Below are 18,347 nucleotides of genomic sequence, written 5' to 3' on the forward strand. Positions count from 1 at the left end.
TAATTACTTAAGTTCATGTCAGTCATGTGAATATAGCTTCACTGAGGTTGTTAAATTACTGTAGTGGGTGAACTATCGTTGCATTATGCCCCAAAAGGACAATGTTAAAGATGAATAGTCCGGAACTGCCCAAGAACATCTAGTATATAATAAACATTATGAAGACCAACAAGATAGTAGGATCAGACAAGGTGGCTTAAGTGGAGAAAAACACAAGGGTAGGCTTGTGGGCTTAAAGGCCTGTTTCTGTGCTAGGATGGTCTATGATTCTATGAAAATCATCTTGGACAGAAAAAATTATGGACCCCTAGCTTTATATCCTTTTACTCTTGTCTGATTAGTATTCAGATAGGATAATCTGACTTTAATGACATCATCTGGGAACCAAAAGGGCAAAAAATGTCCATTTCGCACAGGTGTATCACAGAGATACATACACCTTCAAATGTAACAAGAGACAACAGAGAAGAAAAGAAACAGAGTTATACTCTTTCAATACTTACGGACCTAGGTTGTTGTAGCCTGAGACAACTAGCGGTTATCTACCCCAGTTACAGAGACAGATTTAGTATTGTTAGGAATCTTAATAAAAATACATACATGTGTTTTGATATATTATTAAAAAGAAATGTAGATATTCTTATGGCCTGGTCATAGCCACCATATGGGAATCTGGCTACACAAGCTTGCCTTTCCCCCATCTCCCTCCCCCCGCCTCTACCGCCACCTATTGGATATTCTTCTTTATGCAGCGGGTGTTATTTCATAACTTCAGATTCATGACTGGAATACCACTGGGTATCAAGTTGCTTGTAATGAGTCCTCTCCTAGATCCCACGCATTGTGCAATTGTGCTACTCTTCCTATAACCTTTCTTCCTTTAGTTGTTCTTTGTGTACATTTATTATTCTTATAAAGCACATTTGCTATAAACCAAATAACCTGGTGAAGGATTGGAATGAACAGCATTTGATGTCTGGCATTATTAAACTGTTAAATAGAGTGCCGTTTCTCAGTAATATTCTCACTACAAAAATTTGTAAGCCACTCGAGCTTTGATGAATTGGTTTATGATGCCATTTGAAGCTCCTGGGTGTTTATCCTCCAGTTAGTAACCTTCTACCTATTTGTGTGAGGGTGCATCCTACATTAGTATTACACAAGCACTACACTCGTTGGGAGTTAAAATCAACCCTCAAGTTACAAGCTGTATACAGAAAAATCAGGTAAATACATACCTGACCCAAGCATAAGCCACTAGTGTATCAAATCACTTCCCTCTCGCTCTATTACACAGGACTTATGTTCCATACATAGGCCTGGATTTTGGCAATGATGGAGAGCCTCTCCGTCATTGTGAAAATAGGGGATGCCCCTGAAAATCAGAAGTCCCGCCCCCAACCTACCATTTCTCTCGGGGCGGGAACAGGCCCAGGTCAGGATTTGAGCGTGCGCATTTTGCAGAGGCAGCTGCCCATTTAAATCAGCAACTGCCTCCAATCATGTCTAATTTTGGTGACCCAGGTGTGTGAAACACAACGTGTGCAGGTTAGACCTGGTAGCAGCAGGTCAGAGCTTTGTGCAGTCCTCTGGAGAGGTGGGGTGCCCTTTTTGAGAGGTAAGGTACCCCTTTGGATATGGGCACAGGGCACCTTTGGGGAGGGTCAGGTGCCCTTTGGGAGTGTTAAAAGGCATGAATGTGCATGAAAAGTGCATAAACTTATTAACTGTCAAGCTCATTGGAACTGTCAAAAGTGTCAAAATGAGCTGTCTCAGCCAACTGTCAAGCTGTAAAAACATTTAAACTCCTGCCCTTTAAATCTTTGAAAAAATGTCTGGAGTGTTTTTTTTTTAAAAAAATATCATTCCTTGTTATTTCACTCTGTACATTGACATAAACCTGAGGTCTACCATTGCTGGATTAGTGCTGCATGACTGGTAAATGTAATGAATGAGTTTTTATGAATGCGAGTGCTTTAAAAAAATAAAATAATCTGCAACAGAAACTTAGAACTTTATTTTATTTAATCAACATGGGTCCTGAGGTTTGCCTATGGTAGATACTGGGTAAGTTGGCATGATAGTTGTAAGGGCAAAGGTTGATGGGTGGGGCATGGGTTGGCATGAATTGTCATAGGGACTATAAAGGGGGTGGGGTAGAGCAGCATAGGTTGGCATAGATGGTGTGAGGGGTTATGGGGTGGGTACAGGGGCATAGATTGGCATGGAGGGTATGAGGGATCACAGGGGTGGGTAGGGGGGCATGAGAAGACAATGGGTTGGCATGAATGGGACATGGGAAGTGTGGGGATTGTGAGCGGTGAGGGCTGTTTTTTGTTTTATTCCTTTTTAAAAAATCTTGGATCCAGTGCTGGATCAAATTGGGCAGGCCTTCTGCCCAGCCAACCTCTGCACCCAGCAGCCTCTGTGTTCATTCCAGGGCTATTCCGCCCAAAAAACCTCCACACCCAGCAGCCTCCATGTTCATTCTGGGGCTATTGTGCGAAGACGTACAAATTGGCTATTTTTTATCTTGTAGTTCAATAGAATTCCAAATCTAAACATAATGGCCTTTCAAAAATACGTTTCTTGGTATTGATGATGCTGTTATCTGCAACAGCTCTAACACTCACAGCCCTCTACAATTGTCAGGTGGTTAAAGGAAAATTCTTAAACAGTATAATGAAGATATTATGGAATACTACAAGATATGGGAGGGAGACAGAAAGCAGGAAACTATAGGCCAGTTAGCTTAACATCTGTCATAGGGAAGATGTTAAAAGCCATTATAAAAGACGTCTAACAGGGTACTTAGATAAATTCAAGGTAATCAGGCAGAGTCAACATGGCTTAATGAAAGGGAAATCATGTTTAACCAATTTACTGGCATTCTTTGAAGAAGTTACAGGGGCTGTGAATAAAGGGGAGCCGGTATGTTGTACTTAGATTTTCAGAAGGCATTTGATAAGGTGCCTCATCAAAGGTTATTGTGGAAAATAAAAGCTCATAGTGTAGGGGGTAACATATTGGCATGGATAGAAGATTGGCTAGCTAACAGGAAGCAGAAAGTTGGCATAAATGGCTTATTTTCTGGTTGTGATAAGTGTCGTGCCACAGGGATCAGTGCTGGGGCCTCAACTCTTTACAATTTATATAAATGATTTGGACAAAGGGACCGATGGGATGGTTGTTGATGACACAAAGGTAGGTAGGAAAGTAAATTGTGAAGAGGACGTAAGGAGGCTACAAAAGTATATAGACAGGTTGGGGTGAGTGGGCAAAGGTCTGGTAAGTAGAGTATAATGTAGGAAAATGTGAGGTTGTCCATTTTGGCAGGGCGAATAAAAAAGAGGCATATTATTTAAACGGTGAGAGATTGCAGAGCTCTGAGATGCAAAGGGCTCTGGGTGTCCTCATGCACGAATTGCAAAAGGTTAGTATGCAGGTACAGCAGGTAATTAAGAAAGCTAATAGAATGTTATTGTTTATTGTGAGGGGAATTGATTACAAAAGTAGGGAGGTTATGCTTCAGTTGTATAGGGCACTGGTGAGACCACATCTGGAGTAGTGTGTACAGTATTGATCTCCTTATTTAAGGAAAGATGTAAATGCGTTAGAAGCAGGTCAGAGAAAGTTTATTAGATGGATACGTGGAATGGATGGGTCATCTTATGAGGAAAGGCTGGATAGGCAAGGCTTGTATCTGCTGGCGTTTAGAAGAGTAAGAGGTGACTTGATTAAAACATATTAGATCCTGAGGGGACTTGATACGCTGAATGTGGAAAGGATATTTCCTCTTGTGGGAGAGCCTAGAACTTGGGGCCACCGTTTCAAAATATGGGGTTGCCCATTTAGGAGAGAGAAGAGGATTTTTTTTTTTCTCTCAGATGGTTGTGAGACTTTCGAATTCTCTTCCTCGAGAGGTGGTTGAGGCAGAGCCCTTGAATGTACTTAAGGCAGAAGTAGCTAGATTCTTGATAAGCAAGGGGATGAAAGGCTATCGGGGTAGGCAGGAACATGGGGTTAAAATCAGATCAGCCATGATCTTATACATGGTGGAACAGGCTTGAGGGGCTGAGTGGCCTACTCCTGCTCCTAATTCGTATGTTCATATGAACCAGTAGGAGCATTACATTACATTGTAACAAACCATATTGTCAAGATTTTGAGCTGACATGAGTTAATATCCAGCTCTACCCACTAGAGGGCAATCTTAGACTTCAAATTTCTTGGCAATAAATTAGAAGGCACCAGAAGGAATGTTAAAAATGACCATACAAATTGGCAAAATGCTATCTCTGGTTTCTTGCACGTTGAAAGCATTTGGGGAAGCTGGTGATATGCCAATCTCAATCTGAGTTGATGGGTTGACAAATTGGTGGGATCCAGAATAGGTTCAAGATGCATGAGAAGCTATTCATCCTTGTTACAGTGGCTTTGCCTTGAAGTCACTTGGGCAGAGATTTGAGCAGGTTATTTAAAATTGTTTGTCACCATGGATGATTTGCTTTTTTGGGGGTGGGGAGGAGTAATTATTTCATATAGAGTCAGAAGTTCCAGTGTTGCTTTTATCCCAAGTATCTGAAACCAATCCCTCAAGGTTGCACAGTGTGAACATTTATGTACATGGTAACACCTAGTGTAGTAGAACATGTCATCTGTTGTGCACCTTTAACAGTGACACAAGCAGTTAGTTGCACTTTTACTCTCTAACCACAAAGCTGTTGAATGAGCAAATGCACATGCCCACACATTTGTGCTCAAACACGACTGCAGGCCTCAGTTCATCAGCTTCCAACTGTTGACAGGATAGTTAGATGCCCCCTAATATTAGAGATTAAGAACATAAGAACTAGGAGCAGGAGTAGGCAATTCAGCCCCTTGAGCCTGCCCCGCCATTCAATATGATCATGGCTGATCTCATTTCGGCCTCAACTCCAATTTTCCGTCCTCTCCCCATAACCTTTCAACTCATTACTATCTCTTCCTTAAATTTATTCAGTGTCCTGGCATCCACTGCAATCTGAGGTAGTGAATTCCACAGATTCACGACCCTTTGAGAAAAGTAATTCCTCCTCATCTCTGATTTAAATCTACCACCCCTTAGCCTAAAACTATGGCCTATCATTCTAGAATGCCCCAGAAGGGGAAACATCCGCTCCACATCTACTTTGTCCATCCCCTTTAACATCTTATATACCTCAATTAGATCTCCTCTCATCCTTATAAACTCTAGCGAGTATAGGCCTAAACTGCTCAATCTCTCCTCATAAGACAAGCCCCGTATCTCTGGAATCAATCTAGTGAACCTCCTCTGAACCGCCTCCAGTGCAACATCCTTCCTCAAGTAAGGGGACCAAAACTGTGCACAGTACTCCAGGTGCAGTCTCACCAATGCCTTGTACAGTTACAACAACACTTCCCTATTTTTATACTCTATTCCTTTAGCAATAAATACCAAAATTCCATCTGCCTTCCTTATTACCAGCTGTACCTGCATACTAGCTTTCAGTGATTCATGCACGAGGACACCCAGATCCCTCTGCACTGAAGCATTCTGAAGTTTCTCTCCATTTAAACAAAAAGTCGCCTTTTTATTCGTTCCGAACAAAATGGATAACCTCACACTTATCCACGTTAAACTCCACCTGCCAAATTTTGGCCCATTCACCTAACCTGTCCATATCCATTTGTAAATTTCTTATTTCTTCATCGCAACTTACTTTCCCACCTATTTTGGTGTCATCTGCAAATTTAGCTATAGTACCTTCTATCCCTGAATCCAAGTCATTAATATAGATTGTAAATAGTTGGGGCCCAAGGACCGAACCCTGTGGCACCCCACTAGTTACAGCTTGCCATCCAGAAAAAGGCCCCTTTAGATTGTATATCTATTTCGTGGATGATCAGATGCTCCTTCACAATGAAACTTTAAATTTAAACAGTTGGTTCAGCAACAACAGTGTAATTAAGAACACCTTTTCTGGGCTCACGACTGATGCACAGATTCATGAGCTGAATTTTTTGCAACATGTGTGCAATTCGGGAACAACAAGGCATTTATCAATGTCTCCTCAAATCAATGTACATCATTATCAAATTCATTGATACACTTCTCAGCGTTACATTATCATTACAGTCAGTGTATTACAGACATCCACATGCAGGGTAAATATTTTACAATTATTGACCAATGTTAGGATTCTTTATAAATAATGGCCTACCTATTTGAAATCGAATTAACATGAGAACCTCTTGTTGGAAAACGTACTCTCAGCAGGTTAGAATTCTCTTTATCCAAAAAAAATGTCAACTTGCCAGCACATGAGCTTGAAGTAAAGAGTTTGGAATTATCACCAATATCTTTGGGGTCTCGCAGTCTATAGCTACATGGATTGTTAACTAAGACAGACCTTTTGAGGTAATTATGGTTTTATTTAGTGTGTAATATACCTTTAAACATAATGCTTGTTAAGGAAGATCACATGATCTTTAGTACCCAATAGGAGAGTAGAGTGGGCTACCTCAGTAGTCAGTAGTTAGTTGTTGGTTGTGTAGAGATAGGGCTGAATTTTGCCATCGGCGAGCAGGGGGCGGGGCCTGCTCACCAACGCGAAAAATTATGCAGGATGATGTCGGGCGGAACCCGCCCCATTTAAATCTTCAGGAAGGTTGGGGCACAGCAAAATCAGCTGCGGGCCCGCCGACCTGTCAATGGCCAATTGAGGCTATTGACAGGATCATTAAAACAATTAAAGGACCTTCCCGTCCAACCTTAAGGTTGGTGGGCAGGCCAGGAGCCCTGACAGGGAATAGAAAATACATGAAATCTCATCCATGTCACATGAGGGGGACATGTTAAGGATTTTGTTTTTCTATTTTTACTGTTTTTACAACTGTCAGCGATCTCCCTGAGGCTGCACTTAGCCTCAGGGAGATGTGCGCTCTTTGGGGAATCCCCCACCCCGCCTGCACAGGAAGCGCATAGCGCTTCCCACCGGGAGTCACACTGGGCAGGCCTTAATTGGCCCACCCACTTAAAATGGCGGCGGGGCCCGCTTCTCCGGCGGTGATTGGCTCCCCGCCCGCCGGAGATTGGGTCAGGCCCGCCCACCCGGTAGGCAGAAAATTATGCTCATAGGCCTGAATTTTCCCGTCGGCAATTTGAGGGCGGGGCCCACTCGCCGAGGGGAAAATGACGCGGGATGACATCGGGAGGAACCCCCGACATCATCCCGCCCCATTTAAATATTGAGTAAGGCGGACGGACAGCGAAATCAGCTGAGCGCCCGCCGACCTGTCAATGCCCAATTAAGGCCATTGACAGGATAATTAAGGTAGTTAAAGGCCCTGCCCGTCCAACCTTAAGGTTGGCGGGCAGGCCAAGAGCCCCAGCGGGCAATAGAAAAAACATAAAACCTCATCCACTGGTGGGATGAGGTTTCTTGTCCACTTTAAAAATGTTTAATGAATTTTATGTGATATTTATTAACATGTCCCATCTCGTGTGACATTGTCTCATGAGGGGGACATGTTAATAATTTTTTTATTTTTCTATTTTTTAAGTTTGTAAAACTTTCAACAATCTCCCTGAGACAGCACTTAGTCTCAGGGAGAAGAGCGTACTTTGACAGGTGGGGAATCCCTCCCCCTCCCACAGGAAGCGCATAGTGCTTTCCGTTGGGCAGGCTGCTGGGCGGGCCTTAATTGGCCCGCCCACTTAAAATGGCGGCGGGGCCCGTTTCGGTGGCGGAGCTCGGCTGCCCGCCCACCGCTGAGCCAGTGGGGCCCGCCCACCAACCTAGTGCAAAATTCTCCCCATAGAGTTTGTGTTGAAAGCAGATCTGTAGTTGCTGCTGAATACCCTGTAAATAAACTTAAAGTTTCCACCCAAGAAGTGTTTGCTGATCAACTCTATCAATAGTACCAACTCGGCCACCGCTCACAACACCTTTACATGAAATTCTCCTGGCGAGAAGATCTGACACAGGCACTATAAAACAAAATGAGAAGCCATTTCCACAATGCTTTATCCTTATCTTAGTTTTTCAGTTGTCATGCTTGAAGTAGAAAATAATGTGACTGGATACTTGCAAAGATGAAGGGAAATTTTAACCTGATATGACACCTTCCCTTCCTATTTTAGTACCAATTTTAGCATCATTATGATGAAATGCTGCTTGCAAAATCTTTCAAAAATTCCAAATGGTGTAGCAATGGTATTACATCTCCTTAGGAAGCTTCACTAAATGCAAAATCATTTACAATCAAGTTCCATTCACCTTGCTCCAATTATCTTGTGGAACAAATCTTTGTATGAAACATTTCTTGCACTGTAGTCCTCTCATACCAAATTCTGCCTGACATAGATCACAGCTCAAGTTAACTTCTGTTACTTCACTTTACACTGTATATTACTTCATTCCCATTTCTGGGGTTTTGCTGTCTTCTATGTACGCAATCAAGAATTGGGGAGTCTTGATAAACTGTACATTTTCACCAAGGTGGGTGGGAAAACTGGTGAACAATGGAGACTCACTTAGCAGATTGAAATTCAATTTCACTGTTGTCTATTATATGAATTCTGTAGCTGATACAACTACAAGTAAATCTATAAATGTACTAAATTGCTGCATTGCTTTATGTTAACTGATATAATGTATGGCCTTAGCTTCAAAAACTAATTTTTCAGTAAGTCTGTTACACACCCAATCTGACGTAGACTAATTAAGAACCTGCAAACCTTAACAGAGATCTGATTTAAGTAAAAACATTGTGCAAGCCACAAGAGACATGTCACAGCTGCCAGGGTGACCTAGACACTTGGAGAGCAGTTTTTACAAATGTGTTCTTTGTAGGAGTGTAGATTCAATTCCCATTGAAGGTTTACTAATTATGAAAACAGTATTTCAAAAAATAGGTTGGAGAATGGTTTCCAAAAATTGGATCACGCGCTGAAAAATATGTCACGTGAATAGTTTTTGCTTCGACAGGATAAATGGAAAAGAGTGACAGAATCTCTACACTTCTAACTTATATCAATCTACATATTTTATTAACATAGGATCGCAATAGAATCGATTTACATTAAAGCCCATTCCTCAGGGCATGTATAACACAAAATAATCATATGGAATAATATTAATGGAAATAAGAATTATATAATTGTAGACATAATATTGATGACAAATTGCATAACAAAAAGTATGAAACTGCTCAATTTAATTTAGTTAACATCATTGAAGTAGTTTTTGGCTTTGTACTCTAGAGTATAACTATATAGCCCTGGATTTGGTGGTTGTAATGATGGCAAACTGTTAGCATTCACCATCGTTACCCTGTAAAACAGACAGCAATTCTAGTTTCTGTGGTAATATCATTGACTGGATATGACTTTAGAAAATGACAGTCACAACACTGTCTGTTGGCCCAGTTTGTCCATATTGGTGTTTATTCATCACACTAACACTAATTCTTATCCCATGTTCTCGCCATATCCTTTAATCCCCCTTTCCTTTAATGACCTGTCTAACTTGCTTTTAAATGTTGACAATCTCACTTTCAATCACTAACTACAACACCTTCCACACCCTCACAACCCTCAATGTAAAGACTTCTAACCTCATTATATACAGTTGAAACTGTTAATAGTTTGCAGCTGCTAGTTCAGCTGTTCAAATGCCCTTTTTCCCCAAGGACCTCGGAGATAATGGCACCATTGAATTGTTGGCAGTCTTTTACTAGTGTTGGGGGAGGTGATGGTGGTTGCCAGAAGTGTGATCAGAAGCTAAGAATTCACTCTAAGAAGGTGGGAGTTGGTTACAAGTCAATCTTTACTGGGCAGAAGTAGAAGCCAAATGTCTTCGGTTTTAATGGCATAATGACCAGGGTTTTGCAGTAGTAATGACCAAACTGTCACCATTTGCTGCCGTCACTTCACTGAAACTGACAGCAACCTCAGGGGCCTGCACATGTGCAGAATAACACAGAAACCCAGATGTTGCTGCCAGTGATTCTATCCTTCACCAGGGGATGCACTATTGAGGCACCATCTGCCTTCAATCAATGGAAATCAACAGAATTGTCAATAGAATTGATGGGAATGTCCACCCCTCCACTATGTAAAAATATATGAAAAAGTTTACCCTGTTGAATGAGGTGTTACTGAACTTTTACCAATGTATTAACTTCATAATTACACCCATACACCCTCACTGGCCCTGAAAAGCTAATTCTACATTTGTGGATTTTGGACAGAAGATGCCTATGTGTAAAAAGTTTAATTTTAAGCTTCTTAGTGGATAAAGAGGAGCAGGAGTGTTCCTTTAGGCCTGTCAAGGTGGACTTGGGCCTCTCAGATAGCTCCACCTATCTCCCAACCCATGGCCAGAACTACCTTCCACCCTGATCTTCCCTTTAACCGACAGCTGGGGACTCTTCCCACTGATACCCGGCTGAGGCCTCCTGTCACCAAATTCCCACTCCCACCCGCTGACCAGGTTGAGAGCTCAAATCTTGGAATATTAATGTAAATGAGGTCCTGCCATTAATGTCAGTCAGTCCTCTAGACTCCCCGTGTGCGCTGACCATTTTGGGGCTCACATGCACTGAACTGACTCCAACCTTTAAAATTGGGGCTTTTACCAAGTGTTAGTTTGTTGCTTCAATGGGCAGAATCGTCCCAGATTTGCACTAAGTGAGGTAGCAGGGGGAGGGGGTGGGGGGAAACAACGTTTTACCCGCTGGCCACAATGGCGGCTTTTCACACTGTATCGTCCCAAACCGCGTTAATTGTGCATTCCCAGGATGCATGCCGCTTCCATGGCAAGCGGGCTCTCATTCGCCTGCCACACTGTCACCTCGCCAATTCATCACGCCAGGCACCACGTTTAAAGACAGGGCTGCAGCAAAGGAGAAATGGCCCCAAAAGGCAAGAAGACTACAGCCCTCGAGTGCCTTTTGGACGCCGTGGAGGCCCCCTACCCCTGCTCTGGCCGCAGGAGGAGAAGCAACATTACCACTCTGGCTTGGTAGGCGATGGCAGTGGAGATCAGTGCCAATGCTGCACGGAAGAGGTTGGCCATCCAAGGCAGGTAGAGGATGAATGATCTCATTTGTTCAGCCAGGGTGTGACAACCATCTCATAACTCACAGCTCACACACTCAAGCCCATCACACATTCACAGGCATCTCACTCACTGCCAGCTCAAGGGACATCACCACCCATTCTCACACACACACCGACACATCTCCATCTGGCCTCATCTCCCCAGGAGACTGCCTCCTCAGCCCTCACCATCTTGAGGCCAATTTCACAGATCAAGATGCGCCCCCACACACACCCTGGGATACCCTCCTTTCCCAGTACAGCTCTCGTCCTACAGCCTCTTCCCTTCCCCTAGCAAGCCCTAATCCTGCAGCCATTGAAAAGCCACCCACATGTGGCTGATCTGGTAGGTAGAGACCTGCCCGTGAGCTCTCCTAAAAGTGATGTGGTGCTGTCTGTGAAGCCTGGCGCTGATGACTGCGAATGCTGACCGAAGCAAGGTAGGCAAACAAACCTTGAAGTCCCGAGCGAAGTTCAGCCCACCATGTGCATGCCTTGTTGTGAAACATGTCACCGTGCTTTCTAGCTGATGTGGGTGGACAATCCCATGTGGGGCGGGGGGGGTGGGGGGTGGTTGCGGTTGGTGGGTAAGTCTGGTAGGTTGGCCTTATAATGATTTGCTGATGTATTATAATGAGGTTCCCGACATCTGATGGCGGGGAAACATGGCCCCCCATTGACGGCCTGAGCAGACGACTGCAAACTGGTTTCACGGCGATTTTTGGCCTTCTCGCCACATTGTCCGCTCACCCCACCAAACACGCCCAACACCAGTGGACATGGAAAATCCCAGCCAATGTGTATGTATCCAAGTGAAGTTCATTTCCATTCACACACTGGTCAACTCATTTGGTACTAGGTAAGGCCACACTTCAAAGCTAATCTCTCTAAATATAAACCCAACATGTTTTATATTGTGTCACTCAGTGTTCTGACTCCCATTTATATGTTCACTAATTCAGAATTTTGGATACATTAGATCCAAGCCACCCTCACATTAACAGCTTTGACACCTCCACTACCACAAATACTTTAATTAATAACACACCTAATTAAAACCAAATCTGTCGTGCTAATGTAAACAAAACTCTAATAAACGTTTACGCTAATTACTTACCCTGTTATAAGTGACCCATTTACAACTGCTGTTTGGTGCTAATTTTTAATTCTTTTTGAAGTAGGTCATGAAGCAGATAAAACAATCTGCTTCTCCTCATTCTACCCTGTTTCCACTTATTTGAGTTTATCTTTTACCTTTCTTGAAGACAAGCTGGCTTCATTTTGAATGGTGAGGGACCAGATGAAACACATGGCTTGATCTCTGGTACAGGCTGACCCTGGGGATCGATGTTAACACTTACAGTGCCAGGGACAGACCCAGGCTGCACCACACTGTTTGCAATTTTAACCTCTGGCTGTGGCTGCTGCACAGGAATAGAAGAAAGGTCGATTGACTGATGCTGTTGTTTATCCTGGTTGATTTGAAAGTGAAGTTTTTCTTTCAACCTGTATAGAAACTGATAGATGTAAAAATAAGCATTTAGCTACGGAGAAGGTGAATTAAACATAGCATTAAATAAAACTTCTCCTGCCAAATCCAACATGGAATGAACATTCGTGAAGTAATTGAGGCAAATCAAGTAGATGCATTTAAAGGGAGACCAGATAAGCATATGAGGGAGAAGGACATAAAGGGTTATGCTGATAGAGTGAGATGAGGAAGGAAGGCAGGAGGCTCCAATGAAACATAAATTCTGGTATGCACTGGTTAGGCCAAGTGGTATATTCTATGTAATTCTGTCTAAATCATTGAAACAAATATAGATCTTTTCAGCCCCTAAACCATGTTACTTCTACTCTGTTTTGTACGCTGGCAAACACAACATCAAAAATGATACCAAGCTAGACTTTGTATTGCAATTCCTTAATGGCTTCCAAATAGATCGAACTATATTGTAGGGGTGGGGGCGGTGGGAAACCACTCAAGTACAATTTTCCATCCTGATTTCAAATAAAATATGGTCTTCAATTATTTTTAAATAATCTACTCAGAGTAGAGTTTTAGTCATGTAATGTGTAACTTTACCAAGACAGTGAAGATCTGTAAAGATTTGTTTTGATGTTGAGACTAAAAAAAAAACAATTCCCCTCATCTGCTGTCTTCATTCCATTTGCATCATACTCCATTCCCACCTAGTGAATGGGCAGAAGAGCTACTCCCAAGATTTCTCCAACGCCTCTTCAACATTACTTACCAGACAGTTTATAGAGGTGATCTCCTTGGGTTATCTCTCCCCCTGTAGGAAGGGGATTATGGTCTCCAGCTACCCCTTCCCCATGATGATGTAGCTGAGATCAGAACTCAACATGAGGAGGATCAGGAATGCAAAACCATATCAAACCATCACTGCCACGGCCAAACGAAAAATATCAATTTTTCCACCAAGTTCGCATTTTATCACTGGGCCAAACATTCATCTGTCTGTATTTGTGGCCTTGCCCAGTGGAAGGCAAAAATCTTGCAACCATAAAATTGAAATATTTAAAATATAATGGGGTAGAAATTTGACTTGGATGGTGGCACTAAATGGGTATTACTGGATCCCATTATATGCGGCACCTAATGTTTAATTCCACTGAATGCAATGGAATCGATACCATTTTGTACCATGGGCCAGGATGAATTTCCACCTCAAGTCTTTAAGCGACTTGGTACTTATTTTCATTCACAGTTTTGGCAGAATGAACTTTTGAACATTTCTGAACAAGTATATGGGGGAAAAAAGCAAAATTCTCTCAAAGCTGCAGCCCCACAAATGATGATGATGCGCATGTAACAATATAAATATAAATTGCACGATGAACACTCTAATTACAACCACACAAGATGAGAGATAGGTTTTTTTGTTTTAAAATACAATGCACCAGCACAGTTAATTGCAAAATACACAATTAAAGGAAGGAATCTTACCATTAAACATGTAATGACAATAACAAAGGCAGTGAGGAATATAACAACAGCATAGACACCTTCTTTGTTCCAGATTCCATCCCTCCCATGCTCTCCATGCAGAAGTTTTTTCTGATAAGAAACAAAAGATTGATATTAGTCCGGACTGCTAAATATCTGTTCTATCTTGCGATTTATTTTCACGACACTAAACTTGTAATGTACGCACCTGTCACAGTTAGGAACTGCAAACCACGAAAATAATTCAGACAAATGCACTTGCCAAAAATATTTACTGATCTGGTTTGGAAACATAATTCTCCCACTTACCTGTTCAAACAATTTCAAATAAAGTCAAGCCAGAGACACAGACCAGCTTACAGGAACACTTCTAATCCTATGCAAAAAAAAAATCATTTAATTGTTTTAAAGGGATTTCAATGCCTTTTTTGTGTCTAGAACACCCCACTCTAAGAATCTGGTTTCCTGGCCATCACAAGATTTCTTCTTGCAGCACCTGTGAAGTCCAGTGATGCGGCTTTTGCCGAGCTAGTTAAACATTAGTTGATATTAATCTTTCCCAGGCCATTTCCCTTTCTGCTTCCTTTCATTGGACATTGACTCCTTTTGGCCTTTGCTTCCACGGGTACCAAGTAACCTCCAATGTCTCACCTAAGTAGCCATTTTTCAAATGTAACTCTAGACAAGTGAGCATCAGCAAGCTATTTTAACACAGGGAAGCATGTTCTTTTGTATTTTTTCATGGGATGTGAGCCTTGCTGGTAATGCCACCATTTATTGCCCGCCCCTAATTGCCCTTGAGAAGGTGGTCGTGACCCTTCTTTAACCGTTTCAGTGCGTGTAGTGTAGGTAAACCCACAGTTCTGTTAGGTAGGGGGCCCTAGGTTTCTGACCCACTGATAATGAGGAAACAGTGATATGGTTCCAATTCAGAGTCTGTGTGGCTTGAAGGGGAACTTGCAGGTGGTGGTGCCCCCAAGTGTCTGCTGCACTTGTCCTTCCAGATGTTGAGATTGCAGGTTTGGAAGATGCTTTTCGAAGAAACCTTAGCAAGCTGTTGCTGTGTATCTTGTAGATAGTACACACTGCTACCACTGTGCGCCGGTGATGGAGAGTGTGAATGTTTAAGATGGTGGATAGGGTGCCAATGGATGGTATCGAACTTCTTAGTGTTGGAATTGCTCTCCTCAAGGCGAGTGGAGAATATTCCACTACACTTCTAAATTGTGCCTTGCATACTGTGGACAGGCTTTGGGAGTCAAACAGTGAGTTACTCACCACAGAAAACCCAGCCTCTGACCTGAACTTGTACTACTGTATTATGTGGCTGATGCAGCTGTTCCTGGTCAATGGTGACCCCCAGAGTATTGATGGTGAGGGATCTAGTGGTTGCAATACTATTGATTGTCAACGAGACATTGAGACATGATTCTCTCTTGTTGGAGATGATCTTTGCGCTGCACTTGTGCTGTGCAAATGTTACCTGCTACTTATCAGCCCAAGCCTGAACGTTTCTTTGGTCAGACTGCTCCATTACCTGAAGAGTTCTGGTCCTGTCCTCCTCCAGTATCCATTTCAGCAGGGCTTTGCTGAAGAGAACTTAGGAGCATGGGATGCCAGCCAGTTGTTGCATACTGAAACACAGATTCTTTGGCCGGAATCTTCCATTCGGAGTCTAAGTTCGAGACAGGAGCAGTAGTGGGAGTGGTTTCCACTGGGGGTGTGGAGGGATGGCTGACCACGTGCAATCTTGCACTGTTCAGCTCATTACATATGCATCCGTGAGGAGCTCGCCAATTCTCACTGCAGGGAAAGCAGGAAGTCGCCGTCCCCGCTGTTATCTCATCGGCGGACAGCTCGATGACATCAGGACGCACACCTGACATCATCACACATCATTTTGCATTCCGGCGTATCGGACCCACCCTCACACACCAAATGCAAAATTCTGCCCATAGACTTTAGTGGTGTCTGTGTGTGTGCATGTGTGTGTATCTTAATTGGATTAAAGCCAGTTAGTCTGGGTGCTTTTAGGTATAGAAAGAAGTTGGTTTGAAATGGTAATTAGATAAACATGGGGAAGTTTAGAAACATAAGTGTCAAGGGGGAAATTTGCATTTTTTAATAAAGCATTCAAAAGGGTGAGTAAAATCTTGTACCTAGCTGGGAGACGCCAAGCAATGTATTTATATTACTAATAAAATTAGTGGGATGAAAATGTTATTGTCAGAAGATGTGATGTTTAAAACCTGGTAAGACAATGGGAAATTTACATCCAAGTGAAAGATTGGTATAAACAGAAAAGAGTTTGTGTGTGTGTGTATAAGGGAGAGGCATTTAAGATCTAACCAGCCTCTACGCCCACAATTGTGTCTGCAAGGAACCTCATTTTGGATTCGTAAGGTCAAATGTGCTTTGCCTGGAGTCTTTTAAAATCTGAGTTTTATAGTTGCCTCAACAGGAGTGTAACTGAAAGTCAGATTAATTAGAGGGTTTTTGTAGTTATTATAGTAGTAATTCTGTAGACATATGTATGTGCTTACAATTTTTCTTGTATCAACAAATGTTTAATTTAGTTTTATAAAAAACCTCAAGACTCGGTGGTATTATTACTACTGAATTCAAAGCCTGCATCTTGAAACATACAAATTGCAAAAATGGGCTATGACAGTTGTTTCAAGTTTCCCTCTGGGCAACTCAGCCTTTATCATTGGCTGTGTCATAATAATCAGGGGTTCTTGGTGGGATACATTTGAAATTCCTTGATTTTTTTTAGAATTGGTGAATCTTAAGGCAACAAGTATGAGAAGCACTTTAAATTCAGGAGTGGGTGCTTTGGAAGTGGTGAGACTGCAAAAATAGCTGTATCTATGGCTAAATTTTATTTGGAAGTAGAAGATATAACTCTGGATTACAAAAAGTATCCAAGAGCAAGTTAACAGAGTTAGCGGATAAATTACAGTTGGGGGCTAGGAAATCAGGCATAATTGAAATGATAGCACAGCATTTGAAGTTGGAAGGAATACCTGAGAGATGGAGTTCTTCAAGGGGTGGTTCATTGGAATAGGCTAAAATTCAGTTGCAAATGAAAATGATTGAATTGGAAGAAAAGGAAAGAGACAGGGCATTCCAAAGGGAACAGGCAGAAAGGCAGGAGAGAGAAAGAAAACAGGAAAGGGAGTTAGAAATTGTGAAAATAGAGAAGGAGGAAAGAGAAAAAGAGAGAAAATTCCAACCGAAAATGTTGGCAGTTAAAAAAGAGATGCCAGGAGGTGAGGAAGGAGGTACCTCTAGACTAGAACCCAGTGGGAGGATATTTAAATCTGTACATGTTCTTCCAAAGTTTGAGGAAAATGATATTGAAACATTCTTTATTACATTTGAGAAGATAGCTAAACAGCTGAAATGGCCACAGGAGTACTGGACATTATTGTTACAGTTTAGGTTGGTGGGTAGAGTGCATGAGGTGTATGCTTTGCTGTCTTAAGAAGTATCAGTGAATTATGATGTGGTGTAAAAGGCTATTTTGAGTGCATATGAATTGGTTCTGGAGGCATACAGGCAGGAATTTAGGAATATGAGAAAACAGCCTGGGAAAACTTATGTTGAGCTTGAGAGAGTAAAACAAAGTAATTTTGACTGGTGGATACAGGTGTTAAAAATAGAGACAACATATGTAGCTCTTAGACAGGTAATTCTTTTGGAAGAATTTAAAGATTCAATTCCTTCAGTAGTAAGAACTCACGTGGAGGAACAGAGGGTTCAAATGGTAAGACAAGCAGCAGAGAGAGCCGATGATTACGAGTTAGTGCATAAAGCTAAACATTTTTTGTTACCCTTTTTAATCTGTAAAGGATAGAAAGTGGGAAGGTGAATGAAGTTGGGTAGTCAGGGAAGAGGAGTAGCTGTAAAGTCCAAGGAAGTTTTTGTTCAGAATAAAAATGAAGATGCTGAGAGTAGAAGTGACATTCGAAAGCTGAGGTGTTTTCATTGTAATAAAGTGGGGTGCACGAAGTCAGTGTGTTGGAGCTTGCAGGGAAAATCTGTTGGAATTATTGAGGTGCAGCAAAGTTCTGGAAGTAAAAGTGCTGTGGGTTCTGAGATTCACGCACAGAAAAAAAGTGGTTTGTGTACAAGTAAAACACAGGGGGAATCAGTGATAGGTAAAGAAGTGGGAATATGTTCATAGTTTACCCAAGGGAATTCTGAGGAGCAGGTTGCAGAAATGTTTGAAGATTTTGTGTGTGAAGGGAAAGTCTTTCCATGTGT

General features: G+C 42.1%; 1 protein-coding gene across 1 annotated transcript in view; it reads right to left on the reverse strand.

The window, feature by feature from the left end:
• Positions 1-18,347, reverse strand: part of ptprr (protein tyrosine phosphatase receptor type R) — a 197,044-nt gene that overhangs the window by 124,396 nt on the left and 54,301 nt on the right. Inside the window, exons 4-5 of the mRNA XM_078567910.1 lie at positions 14,079-14,189; positions 12,362-12,624 (exon numbers count right to left, since the gene is read on the reverse strand). Coding sequence (XP_078424036.1) covers positions 12,362-12,624; positions 14,079-14,189 — 374 coding nt within the window. The remainder of the gene's footprint in view (positions 1-12,361; positions 12,625-14,078; positions 14,190-18,347) is intronic.

This window comes from Cetorhinus maximus, chromosome 22 (assembly GCF_964194155.1).
Source record: "Cetorhinus maximus chromosome 22, sCetMax3.hap1.1, whole genome shotgun sequence".
Lineage (NCBI taxonomy): Eukaryota > Metazoa > Chordata > Chondrichthyes > Lamniformes > Cetorhinidae > Cetorhinus > Cetorhinus maximus.